Here is a 15,709-nt window from a genome sequence, read left to right as displayed (position 1 = left end):
AGCTTGTTTTATTTTAGGACCCTGATCCCGAAGGAATGTTTACTCAGGGCACAATAATGTTTACTGTTTACCAGGAAAACAGATTTCGGTATTTGCAAGGAAGCGTCTTTCAAAGCGATCTCCAGCCCACGTCGACAGCGGAGAAATGAGGGTGGAATCCGCGGTAGGGAGGCATCTCCACCACCAGGGAGGCAAAGTGGACGACAACACCGGGGACTGGCCGGCTTTGACCGAAAGGACGCACGCAGGGCCCAGCGACAGCACTGCTACTCGCTCCAGTTTTTAAAAGCAATTTCGCACAAGTAATTGTAACAGCTAAATTAATTACAAAATAATTAGAATTGATAGCTTTTGAGGATATGCTGATGGTGGTGAGAACCAGCCTCCCACATCAAGATGTTTCATTTCTACCTTTATCCTTTCTTTAAAGGGTTTTAACAGCTGAAATGCACATTAAAAATAATCTACGAGGACCTTCCCCATTCCTGTTCTATGATCTTGCATTTCACACTAACCTAGCCTAAGGTAAAGAAAAAAGGGGGAAGACGTGATATGCAGCTGTTTTTAAAGGGGTATTAAGGCCACCATTCCTTGGCCTTCAGAAAGCTTCGGGTTGGAGTGAGAGGAAGCATCTATAGGAATCCTTCAGAAATCCGATTATGTTCTGAATTGATTACTGCCCTATAAATGAGATATCTTATTTGAAAATATTATGAAAACAAAACCGTGTATTATCTATCAGATGAATACAGATAATAAAAGCCCACTGCAAAATGTAAAATGCCTTAACATAAATTTTTTAAACCAGCTGGGTTTATTTACCACTTCCATTAAGGAATGAGGAGAAATAATTTCAAAAATCTAAGATTTAAATGCTAAAAAGAGGGATGCTTGGAATTTACTTACTTTTAAAAGGTTAACTGAAACGACCAGGAACTCCCTCATTTGGGAAGTTTTCATTGCGGAATGAAAACTGGTCATTTAAAAACAATTTTTAAAAGACTCTGCTGTTGTTTAGTTCTCTTTTTTTTTATGGCAGCTTACTTTACAGAAATGTCTGGTCATTTAGATTTAATGGGTTGATATGAATGATATTATCGCCCATATCCTGGTTTTATGTGAAAACTAAAAAGAAAAAAAATTAACACAGTTTAAATTAGGCATACTGTTTCCTTTCTCCAATTAAAATTTTCTTAAACTCAAATTATGAATTAGGTTCGAAAAGGTCATTACTTGAAATTCCTTGATTTTCTGGGGAGAAGAGGCAAATAACATTTTAAAATCTTGCCATTTACTTCAGACAACTAAATGAAACACTAGGCTGGGCATTTAAAAAATTTATTTACAAAGTTGTGTACAACACGATGGAATAACATTTAGAATACTATATATATTCATTCATATATAAACAGACTTTTATAATAGAATGACACTTTTTGCCTTTTTGAAAATTTTTTATATTTAAAATCTCCCAACGTCTCTATACATTCTTTTCTCAGATAAAACTTCGAAGAGTGAACCTTCAAAAAAAATGAAAGTTCAGAGCTCTAAATCTACGGAATTTGTTTTTTCTTAAAAAAATAAAAACCCCAAAAGGAAAGTCAATAATTTTTATACAGATATATACAAAGAATTTCGCTCCCATCCCCACGGTACTAAGAGCAGGCGCCGTCGGGGTGCATTTTTGGAAAATTCAGTTTTCGGTTTTACCTGTATGGAAAGCTATTCCCGGCGGGCGCGCGGTGTTTGCTCCACTAGCTTAGGTGTGTGCGAGGGGGTGGAGGCCGCGGAAGGTAGGCGTTGGGGGCTCAGGGGCAAGGAAATAGGGGAGAGGCAGAGTCCGGGATTGGGCGGCGGGACCGGGATCGGGACAGGGCGCGCAGCCTGGCGGAGCAGCTGCCGCTCGAGGCCGCACCCGGCCCTGGGTCCCGGCCACTGGCGCGTCCCTATTGCGCGGGCCATTTGGCTTGAGCGGCGGCGGCGGCAGCGGCGGCGGCCGAGGCTGCGGGCTGCAGAAACTGTCCGGAGAGCGGCACGCTCAGAATGGGCGCGATAGTGGCGGTCGTCCGGCTGAGGGACAGCGGCTGGTGCGTGGCCATGAGAGAAGCCGACTGCACGGTCCCGGGTGGCCGCAGGAACGACTGAGCGGTGCTGCCGCCCCCGGAGCCCCCAGTGCCACCGGCGCCCCCAGCGCCCGCCGCCGAGCCCCCGGGAGCCGCGGGGCCCCCACCTATGATGTTCTCGATGCTGAACGACGGCCGCGCGCTTGGCTCGGACTTGATGAGCGACGCGGTGGTGCCCGCGGCGCCCGCGGTGCCCGCAGCGGCCGCGGCAGCGCCCAGGCTATTGAGCTGCAGCTGCAGGCCTGGGCCGAGCTGTGAGCCGAAGGCGGCAGCTTTGCGGCCCAGCTCGCCCGAGGGCAGCAGCGGCACGGCGGGAGGCAGCACTGGCGCCACCGGCGGCAGCGCGTACGGGTACTGGAGCGCCGCCGCAGCCGCCGCGGCAGCCGCGGCTGCCGGGTGCGAATAGGCACCAGCCGCCGCCGCCGGGTGCAGGCCATAGGGGCGGCCATAGGGTCCCGCGGCGCCGGCCGCCGCCGCCAGGCTGTAGGCGCCGAAGCTCTGCATCATGAGCGCCGTCTGCTCGCGCAGGTGCTCCTGCTGGTGGCGCTTGAAGCGTTTCCGGCGCCGCAGGAAGCTGCCGTTGTCGAACATGTCCTCGGACTGCGGGTCCAGGGTCCAGTAGTTGCCCTTGCCGGGGTTGCCCGGCTCGCGGGGGATCTTGACGAAGCAGTCGTTGAGTGAGAGGTTGTGGCGGATGCTGTTCTGCCAGGCGGGGAACTTCTCCCGGTAGTAGGGGAAGCGGTTGCTGATGAACTCGCAGATGCCGCTCAGGGTCAGCTTCTTCTGCGGGCTCTGCAGGATGGCCATGGTGATGAGCGCGATGTACGAGTAGGGCGGCTTCACCAGGCTGTTCTTGGGCTTGCTCGGGGCCAGGCCGCCCGCCGAACCACTGCCCGCGCCGGGCCCGCCGCCGCCCGCGCCGCCCTCCTCGCCGCCAACGCCGCCCTTGCAGCCGTCCTCCTCCGGGGCGCCCACCTCGTTCCCCGGTCGGGCCCCGGCCCCGGCCGCCTCCTTGGGCAATGCCAGGGGCTGCTGGTGGGGCGGCTGAGGCTGCCCTTGATGGGGTGCCGCCGGGGCCACCTCGTCCGCCTCGTCCAGGCGCAGCTCCGGCGGCCCCGCGGGGCTATCGCAACCCGCGTCGCTGTCCTTCTCCAGCCCGTCGTCGCCCTCGCCCACCACATCGATGTCCACGTCCTCGGCCGTCAGCACCGTCTGGCCGGACATGTCGCTGGCGCTGCCGCCGCCGGAGAGGGTCATCCCTCCTCGGGGTTGGTAGCGGCGGCGGGGAGGGGGCAGCGGGCGATGGGGGTGGTCGGGGGCTGCCGCGGAGCTCAGGGGAAGAGGGTTGAGGCGCCCCCGAAAGATGGGGGGCAGGGAGAGGGGAGGGGGCCGCAGGTGGCTCGGGGCCCGCTCCGCTTGGCTCACACTTGGCGGCCCGGCATCGCGCGGCGCGGGCGCTGCAGTTCGCCCCCCGCGGCCGCGCTCTGAGAACTCCTGCCCTCCCTGGTGCTCGGTTCTAGGCGCTTGATACAGCTCCCGGCCCCAGCGGTTTGTCCACGCCGCGCCCCCTCACTTAGCCCGCCTTCCTCGGCCTCTGGCCCTGGCGTGGAGCGCAAGAGCGGTCCAGGCGGGCGCGGGACGCCGGGCGCCGAGCGGCTCGGAAGGGCCCGGGCAGGGGCAATCGCGGGGGTGGGGGGGGGCAGGGGGCTAGGTGTCAGGGACGCCGAAGCCCCGGTAGTCGAAAGTCCCGTTTTAAGGACTGGCCTGATAGATTACTTTCTACTTAAAGATCCAGCGGGAGGCGGGGCCACGTGACCGTGCGTGACGTCAGGGCCGCGGCGGAGCCGGCCAAACTCAAGTTGGTTCAGGGAATTGTCAACAAAGGGACGAGAGACGCGCAACTCCGATCCGCACGGTGCGCCAGCATCCCCGGGGCCCCGAGGGCGCTCCAGCCGGCCGGGAGACCCCCGCCCAGGGTGGACCAGGGCCCTGGGGCCCAGGGAGAGGGTGGGTGTGAGTGTGGGTGGGTAGGTGGGTGTGATCGAGTGAGGGCGTGGGTCTGGAAGCGTCCGCCAGACTGTGCGACTGTCGCTGCCTTGCCTTCCCCGCCCCCTCTCCCTTTCCCCCTTCTCTCCCCCCTGTTGCCACACTCCTTAGATAGGAACTGGGCGACCTAGAACGAGGTTCCCATCCCATCTTTTAAAAAGCAAAACTTAGTCTCTGTTTTGCTTTTTGTTTCATTGCTTTTAGCTTTAAAGAGTAAGAGCTGCGCGCCCGGCTCGCTCTTGCTAATTAGACTTCAGATCCCCCTCCGGCCTCAGTGCTCAATTCCGGGGAAGACACCTGCTGAGATGTCTTTTTCCCCCTCCCCCAACCAAACCACTCTAGTCCTGCCTGTGCTTTCCCGGCTTGATGCAGGCATGTTTTTTCTCTATGCATTTTTTCGTGCGACAACAAACAGCATCAGCTGGGGTTCCCGAAGGTCAGAAAATGGCTATTGATTAATCTATTAGAATAGTTGCCGAGAGAAACAAAAACGACGTAAAATAACAGGGAACCTATAAATAAAGAAGCCATAACTGGCTACTTGGAGTTGTTAAACGACTTAGCATATGAAAAAATCGGAAATGAGGCGCTGGGAAAGGAGCCGGGATTGGCGGCGGCCTGGGTAAGTCGAGTGGATCCGGGAAGAGGCCTAGTGCCTCCAGGTTAGACGCCGCGCCCAGGCAGGGGCGGCTGAAGAAACGTGAGGGGTGCGGGTGGTGGCTTCCCGGGCGGCGGGCATGGCCTCGGAGGAACCTGGGCAGAGTTGGGCATGCCAGCGGGCTGGGCTCTCCGTTGCTTCCAACTAATGTGGATTTTCTCCTCTTAGGGTGTAGACAAATCCTCCAAGATTTAACTTCCGAGGAAACCGTCGGCAGAGCGGGTGGAGGAGGCGAGGATGTGTGGCCAGTGCACGCGGAGTGCAATGCAAGTCAGTGATGGTAGGAAAAACTGTGGGGATTTCACTGTGACTGGAGGGGGAGGCACTGCAAAACGACTCCAAGTACGTGGCTGGGGTGCGTGGACCTCACACCTCCAAGGAGAGTCAGTGCTCTTGACCCGGTGAAACCGCCATGCCTCCTCTTTCCTCCCGCGTTTAGGCCGCCTAGTTGGGAGCAGCAAGAGCCTGCCGGTTGTGGCAGGCACGTGGAACCCAATCCCTATTTCTCCGCTGCGGCCTGGGAGGGGACCGCCGGCCTCTCCAGAGGAAGGAGCACGAGGGGAGGAGGTCCGAGAGAAAATAATTGGTGAAATATTTGCAGAAGATTCTGGGATGCGGATTTGATTCCAGATGAACAGTGTTGTTTCTGATTCCCTCAGTCTGTTTCCCACCCACGATCTCGTCTTTCCTTGTCCTAGAAACACCAAAAATAACTCAGTAAAATAAAAATAAAAATTTAAAAATCTGTAAACTTGCTTCATTACAAGCATTAAGACACACAGATTGACTTTTATCTCCATTAGACAGTTTCCCCCGGATATAACACTAACACCCATTGGATCCTGACTGCGCAGGATATTCCTGGTTGGGGCTGGGAGCAGGGTGGGGGGCGGTGACTATCCTGAGACGCCCGCGAACCTCCATGGTTTTTCTTTATCTAAATAATCCCGAGGTTGCACGTGGCCCTAAAACGCATCTCAGAGTTGATTTCCGGAGCTGCACAGCTTTGTGGCCCGCAGGCTCCTAGCCGTTTACAAAGCCGTCTAGACAGCCTTCCGCGAAACCTACCCGAATTGAATTGGCTGGCCACCGCCCCGGGCTGCAGAGGTCGAGGCTGCAACTGCCTCTGCAACCAAAGGAGGGTCGGAAGGACCCCCCCCCCCCAAAAAAAGCTAAAACGCTGAAATGTACACATTCAGAAACCTCCTTTCCTCTGCTTGGGTTGCCAAGCCCCAGAGGCGCGGGGCGCGGGGCGCAGCGCTGGCCCTGCCGCGGCCTGGGTGGCTGGCCCTGCGTGGACGCGTGCGTGTGGACGCGCGCCAGAGGATGGTGGCTACAGGGCTGCCCTCACCGGTCTCGAAGTGTCTCCAAATGAGCCTAATTTCGATTCCGCCGCCTGCCGAGCCTAGCTCTCTGGACTCCCTCCACGCTGCTGGTCGCTGCCTCCTGCCCTCCCTCCGCCACCGCCCGGCCTGATCCGTCCATTCCCGGGTGTCTCTTTGGAACCTCCCTGGGGAAGGGGGGTGGGGTATGAACAACTCCCAGCTGCCCGTTCCATTTGTTGCGCTTTTTTCCTTCGACACAATAAAAGTCAAATTAATTGATTCATACCATTAATTACGGTGCGTAGCGTGAAAAGCAACGCTTCCCCTCGGTTAGAGATCTATTGTGCTAATCTCTTGTTCAATCAGTGTTACCATCTGATGCTGGGTCCGGCCCTTACAGAAACTTTTCGACTCGATTAGCTAAATGATGAGACGTGCAGAACCTACTGGCTGCGGCCCCGACGTCTCGCGCCCGCGCTGGCCTAATATCGATTTCCAGCGGAGGCAGAGGATTTTTCCGCGGCCACTCTCGACTCGGGAACCTGCCTCTGGCTTTCTCCCTCTAGGCGGACCATAGCGCCCGCGCAACCTCCCGGGGGCGGGAAGGAGGCGAAGCTGCGCCCGGGTGGGAGACAGTAAGGTTCCTGCTGGCCTCCATGCAGGAGGCTGTCCCAGCGGAAGGATCCGATCCCGACGCTGTGGAGGGTCCTGCTGGAGGCCGGCTAGATTCCAGGCTAAGTAAATTGTTTGCCGCGTAGTTGCAGTTTGCAGCTGAAAGCCCACAGGTCGTCAGTTACCGCCAAACTTTAGGACGGAGATGGAAGAAGCGAGACAGATCCAGAGAGAAAGTGAGACACATGTAGTGGGGGGAAGAAAATTTGATAAAGGGAAAGGAAAGGGGTGTGTGTGTGGATAAAGTTTCTGAGTCTCAAAGGGTTATTGGGGAGGTAGAGGGAGAATGAAGACACACACACACACACACACACACACACACACAATTATGAGTTTGAGTGACTCTTTTGAGTCTCAACAAGCGAACTTCCCAGGAGAGATTTAAAGGGGAAGATGGCAGCCAGCTGCCTCACCTGCTCAAATGTTTCAGCCAAAGGAGAATGGAATGAAACTCCTTCGGTTCCTCCTGGAGTGGGCAGAGTACGTGGTACCCCGCCGGAAAGCCACCTGAACGCCGTGGGAATGAGGGGTGGGGGGAGCAGGGATCTAGGTTCTAGCAACAGGAGGCAAGAAGAGTGAAGTCCGGATCGATAGGAAGGAAATTGAGACGTCTCCAGGGGAGGGGAGATTTAGTGTGTGCGTCCGGGTTGGGGGAGGGATGGGGAGGGAAATAAGTGGATAGAAAAATTTATGATAGAGAAAGGGAAATTAATTACAGCTCATTTGGGGTTCTTAGGTGGTCAACACTGGAGGAGGAGCACGGTCAGAGTGCGGAAGGCGGGAATTACCCACCTACCCTTCACCAGGCCCAAGTGAACCCAGGTGCCCTCTTTCTCTTCTTTTAATTCAGAGACTGTGCCAGTGGCTTGCATAAATCGTTGGCGCGATGTGAGATAGAATCATCACGCCCGCGCGCGGGTGCACTTTTCTTACAATCCGGGGAGTTGGGAACAGGTTTCGCGGAGTGAAGGGAGCGTCTCGTATCGAGAGCATTTACTCTCTTTCGGAGAGAAAGCAAACGTGGGTGGGGCTATTAGAAAAATAACCCTGCTTTCTACCCTAGACCCCCACGCCCACAACAACCAAAGTCTGCTTCTTCTCGACAGTCTTCATAGATTTGTTAAACTATTATCGGCCTCTTCGTCTGGATGGCCGCCACTAAAGAAGTTGGAAAGGGCAGAAGTGATACCCAAGGCCCCAACCCACCCAGATTATTTCCATTTCCCAGTGGGTGGGATTTTCAACTCTCTTCCCACCACCACCCGGTTGTATACCTCTCCGGATCTTTTCGAAGTGGAAAAAAATAGGCCAATTTAATGTTCTTGTTTGGATTTGCATCTCAAGACTTCATTTATTTTCAAGGTGTCTGCCACTCAGTGTCCACGCCAAGGCGTGCCTGTAAATGGCAAGAGTCCAAAAGGAAAGGAGGAGAGAAAGAGGAAGAGAGAGAGGATGGTTTCAAATTTATTTATATTGGAAATGTATAAACATCCATTCTGTAAAAGGCAACACGTTTAATTAACGATGAGAGAGCAGTTAGGGGCAGAAAGCTAGTAAAATTGTGTGATAAATTTATGGCATTGTTAGCGTGCTTTTAATTATGGCTATTATGTTAATTATTTCACATTAGCATGGAGTTATCAGCAGCATGTCAGATTTAATCAAAACGAGCCTTTCTCCCGAAAATTGTTCTTTTCATCCACGAGGAGAAAGGTCCTGGACAGGAGCGGGGCTTAAAAATGACTTGGCATTGAAAGCCGGAGTCTTTCCGACAACGTTTGGAGCCATGCAACCGGGCCCGGCTGTCCGCTGGGTCCATCCAGGCTACCGGCAGCTCGCAGAGGAGCCCAGGGCTGGGTTTTTAGGAATTCACCATTTTCTCCCCCTTCGGAGCCGACACTACATCATGTGAGATCATTCTGTCAAACAATATGATGCTGCTCATTTTTATCTGTCCCGCTTTACAAAATCCCCATTCAGCGGGCCGAGGAGCAACAAAAGCCTCGGAGCAGCTCGGCGGCCGCGGGCGGCCACAGCCTCCCGGGCGCGCGAGAAAGAAAAGCGAGAGGTGCGGAGGAAAGCAGGCGGCGGGCGCGCGCCCCTCTCAGCCCTGGGGAACGCGGCCTGCCGGGGCCTGCGCGCCCAGGTGTCGGGTCCTCGGGTGTGGCCCAGGCGGGACACGCCTCCCTCAGGCCCGCGCCCGCCCTTGGCCTCCCTGCAGGCACTGGGCGAAAGCCCCCTTTCCCTCCCCGCGAGCGATTCGCCCACCCAGGTCACATCGATTTCTTAATCACCGCCGATCGATTTATTGGGAGCAGATAAATAGCCCGTTTTGGAAACGTTTCAATTGCTGGCTTGATGGTTGGGGCGCTGACGGGGGAGGGCGGGCAGGGCAGAGGGGCGCGCGCGGGAAGGGGTTTGTGGGAAGGCGGGGAGCGGAAAGGCCGTGCGCCACCAGCCCCGGGAGCCTCCGGAGCAGCGCGCGGGGCTGCCCTCCGCGGGTCCCCCGGCGCCTCGGTCTCCGGAGACGCCCGACCTCCTGGAGGGTTCCGCTTGGCGCTCAGCTCCCTCTGGCGGCGGGGCGGGCAGGACCTCAGCACCCAGCCCTTCCGCTTTGTCACGTCCAGGCAAGTTGGCCCGGCTTTCGGGTTGCCTCTGTACCGTCCCCCTCCAGCCCCGCGACCCAGCCCTAGTGCAGGCTCCGGGGCACACAGAGCTCGGCCTCCCAGGCCTTCCAGCTCAGGGTGCGGACGCAGCAGCCTCCTAGCCCCTGGGCCCGGCGCGGCTTTCCTGCCCAGGACCACTCGGGCCCCGCCCCTCCCGAGACAGGGCTGTGGACAGGCCAGCTGCTGCCTTATTTTTAGCGCCATTCCATTCGCGCGGTTATATTTAACTCGACCCACTCCTCCTAGGAGGTCGCCCGGACATCGAATTCTCCACATCACAGCTTGGGCCCGCCCGCCTTGCCTAAGGGGCAGTTCCTCAAGGGTCAGATTGGAAAACCCCTGCTAAAGAATCCTTGACATCTCCGGAGCTTGGAGAGGACAGGATTGGAAGAGAGTTCTCGTTCTAGGGGCAGTGGCTCCAGCGCCTGCGGTGCGCGGCGATTACGCCTTGTGTGAGGGAGGCGAGGAGGGGACAGGATTCAGTCCTGTGGGAAGGATTCTCTGCGGGGAGTATGGGGTCCATTTCCTACTTATGCATAACCCAGAGCACTAGGTGACCTGGAAGAGCTCTCACAACCCTGCTCTTCGAAAAGTTTATCATTTAGTATGCGTGCAGGAATCCCCCCCTCTCTACCGTCCAGTGCACCCAACGGGTTACTTCATTTCAAGTTAGCGCCTCAGTTCCATCCCAGTCTTCCCTTGGCAAAATCTTAAAACGACCATGCCACTGGCTCACTCACATCCTGGGGATAACCCACTTGGATAACATACAGAAACACCATTGTGATACACACTTTATTCACACAGAATGTCAGTTAGCAAACAATGCAGAAGTCATGTACTAAAGATACACTAACAGATTTGACATGGATTGGGGATATCGAAACACATTTTTGTTTGTTTGTTTGTTTGTTTTTCTTTGAGATAGGGTCTCACTCTGTCTCCCAGGCTGGATAGTACATCGTAGAGGGCTGCAGATCTTGACTTCCTGGGCTCAAGCGATCCTCCTGCCTTAGCCTCTTGAGTAGTTGGGACTACAGGTGCACACCACCACACCCAGCTGATTTTTTAATTTTTTGTAGAGATGGGATCTCACTCTGTTGCCCAGGCTAGTCTCAAGCTCTTGACCTCAAGTGATCCTCCCACCTCAGACTCTCAAAGTGCTGGGATTACAGGTGTGAACCGCCCTGCCAGGCCAAAATATATTTTTAAAATTTAAATTCTAAACATTTTTAAAGAAATAAGTTTTCCTTGGGTCAAAGGTAGGTATCTCTGGCTGCCTTTTTTGGTAGCTCTCATTTTAATACAGAAATTTCTTGGATTTAAGTCATACAGCTGAATTCAGGGGGAGAGGATATATAAATATATAATATATATTTATTTACTCATTTATTCCTTTATTAGTAATTTATTGAACTGTTGTAGACCTGGAGATTGCTAGGAATGAAAAGAAGAATTAAACCTGGGGTTCCTCAAGGAAGAACCATGCAACAGAATCAGTGTTTGTCATGCAAGTCGACAGGTACCTTGGCAAAGGGAAACAGCCCTGAGGAGGGCCTTTCTCACTGGGTGGGGGTTGAGAAAATGTGAAGCCTTCAATATAGAAAATGCTGCTGACTAGCTAGCTCTGACTTTAGGAATTTTCAGGGGAAGATTGGGGAGAAATGTTAGAACTGGGATACTTTGGGAAAAGAAAGGAATAAGTTGGATGCCTAATGGTACTTCTGGACAGCCAGAAAGTACTTGGTCTCAAGGGAAAAGCACAATAGGTGTGTGATAAGACAACAAAAAAGGGATGGAAGAAGAGACAAGGGAAAGTGTAAAAATTGAAATTTGAGGCCGGACACGGTGGCTCATGCCTGTAATCCTAGCACTTTGGGAGGCCGAGATGGGTGGATTCCTAAGGTCAGGAGTTCAAGACCAGCCTGGCCAACATGGTGAAACCCCATCTAAAATAAATAAATAAATAAATAAAATTGAAATTTGCTTAGAAATTTTGTCTAGGTAGCTGGGCATGGTGGCTCATGCCTGTAATCCCAGCACTTTGAGAGGCAGAGGCAGTGGATCATTTGAGGTCAGGAATTTGAAACCAGCCTGGCCAACATGGTGAAACCCTGTGTCTACTAAAAATAAAAAAAAAAATTAAAAATTCACCTGGGCATGGTAGTACACGTCTGTAATCCTAGCTACTCAGGAGCTGAGGCAGGAGAATTGCTTGAACCTGGGAGGCAGAGGTTGCAGTTAGTCAAGATTTCGCCATTGCACTCCAGCCTGGGGTAAGAGAGCAACACTCTCCACCTCCAAAAAGAAAAAAAAAGAAATTTTGTCTAGGTATAATACATTTAGACTACATGGAAGTATTTGACTAACAAACACATGGAAGAAATTTAAAAGAGGACACACATAAAGGAAAAGACTCTTCGAAAAGAGGATATTCAAAAGGCTAGTTGTTAGACCCAGCTATTTTTCTAACCTTATCATATTTATCAAGGGCCAGGTACTGGAACTACAAAGGTAAATAAGAAGATAGACTTCACCTTTAGAATGTTAATTCCAGAAGGGCAGGAATTTTTATCTGTTCACTGTTGTATCCCTAGCCTGCAGCCAAGTACTAGGGATGTAGGGGTGGAGGTGTGGCTCAATAAATATTGCTTGAATATCCAGATCCGTAAGACACATTCTCACTCAAGTAGGGGACTTATTCAAGGAAATCCATAGTTAAAATGTAGTGTGATGAGGGTGGGGCACGATGGCTCCCTCCTGTAATCCCAGCACTTTGGGAGGCTGAGGCAGGTGGATCACAAGATTAGGAGTTCAAGACCAGCCTGGCCAAAATGGTAAAACCCCGTCTCTATTAAAAACACACATACAAAAAGTAGCCGGTCATGGTGTTGGGCACCTGTAATTCCAGCTACTTGGGAGGCTGAGGCACAAGAATTGCTTGAACCCAGGAGGCAGAGGTTGCAGTGAGCCAAGATCACGCCACTGTACTTCAGCCTGGGTGACAGATCGAGAATCTGTTTCAAAAAAAAAAAAAAAAAGCAGTGTGATGAGTTATAAATACATGATAGATTGTTACAGGAGCCCAAAAGAGACATAACTAACTCTGCCTGGGAAAGAAAATAGGTGAGTAGGAATGTTTCCCTAAGAAATAATATTTGAGTTGTTGTGAATGATAAGCAGCACTTAGGTAGAGAAAGAGAGGAACAGAGTTCGGGGAAGAGAAAGAAAACATAGCATGAGTAAAGACACAGATTCATGCAAGATATGAGGAGCAGCGGTTTGGTATAACTGAAATGAGATAGGGAATGGCAGAGTAAAATAATAAAGACCCCTGAATATTGGGCTAAAGAGCCCAAAGTTATTAAGAAGCCAGCAAAGAGTTTTAACTGATTGGCATGATTGAAATAAAATTTGGAACTAGTCGGGCACTGTGGCTCATGCCTGTAGTCCCAGCACTTTGGGAGGTTGAGGCGGGGGGGGATCACCTGAGGTCAGGAGTTCAAAACCATCCTGGACAATATGGTGAAACCCCGTCTTTACTAAAAATACAAAAATTAGCTGGGTGTTGTGGCACATACCCATAACCCCAGCTACTCCAGAGGCCGAGGCAGGAGAATCACTTGAACCCGGGAGGAAGAGGTTGCAGTGAGCCGAGATCACGCCATTGCACTCCAGCCTGGGCAACAGTGTGAGACTCCATCTCTTCTTTGTGGGAATGTGAAGGATAAACTGAGGAGGTAAAAGACTAGAGATTGCAGGGAGGCTATTTCAGTTATCTTGGTAAGAGATGAAGAAGGTGTGATTTATATTATTGGCAGTGAGACTGGAGCAGAGGAGATGATGATGACTTCCAGAGGATTGAAGAAGAAAATGGTTGGAACTAAGTGTCTGATTACTAAGGGAGAAAGTGTTCACAGTAACTCCCAGATACGAAATTTGAATGTCTAGAAGAAATGGTGTTATCATTAATTGAGAAGGAGAATACATATGGAGATACACTCTTTAGTTTCTTGTTCTTCAGTCATTGACATGACTACTTGAATTATTTCCTTAAATGTCAGTTGGAGCATGTCAGTCACTTCTCTGATCAAAAACATTTAATGAATGTTGAGCATGGTGGCTCATGCCTGTAAATCCAGCACTTTGGGAGGCTGAGGCAGCAGGATCACTTGAGGCTAGGGGTTTGAGACCAATCTGGAAAACATACCAAGACCCTGTCTCTACAAAAAAGTAAAAAAAAATTAGCTGGGCATGCTAGTGCATGCTCGTAGTCCCAGCTACTTGGGAGGCTGAGGCAAGAGGCTTGATTGAGCTCAGGAGGTTGAGGCTGTAGTAATCTATGATCCTGCCACTGCACTTTAGTCTGAGACAGAGTGAGACCTTTTCTCATACAAACAAAAACAAAACTGTTTAACGCTACCTCATTGCTTGTAGAAGAACACCCAAATCCTTTAGTAAGATACTTCCGGTGTGCCATAATCTGGCTCCAACATACTTTCGAGTTTCCTTTGCACTCCATGTTCCAGCCCCATGAGACTATAATGCATTCCCAGGACACACTATGGCCTCCATCCTTTACCAGTTATATGACCTTGAGTAAGTTCCTTAAACTCTCTGTGCCTTGTATCCTTCTCTGTAAAATGGAGATAATAGCATCTTCCTTATGGGGTTTTTGTAAGGAATAAGGACATCCAAAAACTTAGAATAAATAGAGTTTGGCACATAATTAAGAATCACTAAAAAACTTTTTTTTAATCGATTGTAATGCCTTTTCTTGTTTTCTTATTGAGAGACATAGTCCCAGCCTTCTAGGAATTTTCAGTTTCCTTGTGAAGAGTAAGAGAGGCAGACATTGTAAGCCCTTGAAGGTAGAGATTGAGAGACTTAGGGTTTTTTTCCCCCCTGAAAGTTGTTATTATAGAATTTTGAGCAGGGAAGTGATGTGACTGGATATGCGTTTTAGTAATATCAGTGTATCATCAGTGTGGAGAATGGGCTGAAAGGGGAAGATGAGTTTAGTTTTATACATATTGAATTTGAGGTGCTGGTAGAATTTCTAAGTAGAGATAATGAGTAAGAGGTAAGTGTTTGGAGTGGTGCTGTCTAATGGAAATATAATGTGAGCCGTGTATGTACTTTAAAATTTCTAATACCCACATTTTAAAAAGTAAACAGAAGGGTACAAAAAGCAGTTAGAAAGAATGAGTAAGACAGTATTTGACAGTACAACAGGGTAACTATAGTTAAAAATAATTGAATTATTATTTAAAAATAACTAAAAGAGGCTGGGCACAATGGCTCACACCTGTAATCCCAGCACTTTGGGAGGCCGAGGTAGGCATATCATCTGAGTTCAGGGGTTTGAGACCAGCCTGGTCAATATGGTGAATCCCCTTCTCTATGAAAAATACAAAAATTAGCCAGGTCTGGTGGTGGGTGCCTGTGGCCCCAGCTACTCAGAAGGCTGAGGCAGGAGAATTGCTGGTACCCCAGAGGTGGAGGTTGCAGTGAACGGAGATCACGCCTACTCTCCAGCCTGGGCAATAAGCAGGATTCTGTCTCAAAAACAAACAAACAAACAAAAAAGCTAAAAAAGTATCATTGGATTGTTCGTAACACAAAGGATAAATGCTTGAGGGGAAGGATACTTCATTTAGCATGATGTGATTATTGTGTATTGCATGCCTGTATCAAAGTATCTCATATATCCCATAAATATATACAACTATCAGACCAGGCTCGGTGGCTCACGCCTGTAATCCTAGTACTTTGGGAGACCGAGGTGGGTGGATCACCTAACGTCAGGAGTTCAAGACCAGCCTGGCCATCATGGTGAAACCCCATCTTAAAAAAAAAAAAAGAAAAAGAAAAAGAAGAAGAAGAAGAAAAAAAATATATATATATATATACATATACAACTACTATGTACCCACAAAAGTTTTTTAAAAAAAAAAAACAGAAACACATAAAATTAATTTTTCTTATGTCATGCCATTAACCTAAGTAAAATTGATTTTAATGATACATTTTATTTAAGCCGAAAATCTTTTTTTTTTTGAGACGGAGTTTCGCTCTTGTTTACCCAGGCTGGAGTGCAATGGCACGATCTCGGCTTACGGTAACCTCCGCCTCCTGGGTTCAGGCAATTCTCCTGGCCTCAGCCTCCTGAGTAGCTGGGATTACAGGCACGCGCCACTATGCCCAGCTAATTTTTTG

The 15,709-nt window shown here is 50.8% G+C and overlaps 1 protein-coding gene and 1 pseudogene across 1 annotated transcript; both read right to left on the bottom strand.

Annotated features, from left to right (window-relative positions):
- Positions 1-1,322: 1,322 nt before the first annotated feature.
- On the bottom strand, positions 1,323-3,880 carry FOXD3 (forkhead box D3). Its single transcript, XM_035251715.3, has one exon. It carries the CDS (start codon positions 3,378-3,380, stop codon positions 1,947-1,949), a length of 1,434 nt encoding a protein of 477 aa, XP_035107606.1. The 5' UTR covers positions 3,381-3,880; the 3' UTR covers positions 1,323-1,946.
- A 6,051-nt stretch (positions 3,881-9,931) lies between these two features.
- Positions 9,932-15,709, bottom strand: part of LOC100404174 (small ribosomal subunit protein uS2B pseudogene) — a 63,608-nt pseudogene continuing 57,830 nt past the window's right edge.

This window comes from Callithrix jacchus, chromosome 7, assembly GCF_049354715.1.
Source record: "Callithrix jacchus isolate 240 chromosome 7, calJac240_pri, whole genome shotgun sequence".
In the NCBI taxonomy this organism is placed as follows: domain Eukaryota; kingdom Metazoa; phylum Chordata; class Mammalia; order Primates; family Cebidae; genus Callithrix; species Callithrix jacchus.
The sequence above is the reverse complement of the archived record's forward strand: the minus strand, read 5'-3'. Positions and strand labels throughout refer to the sequence as shown.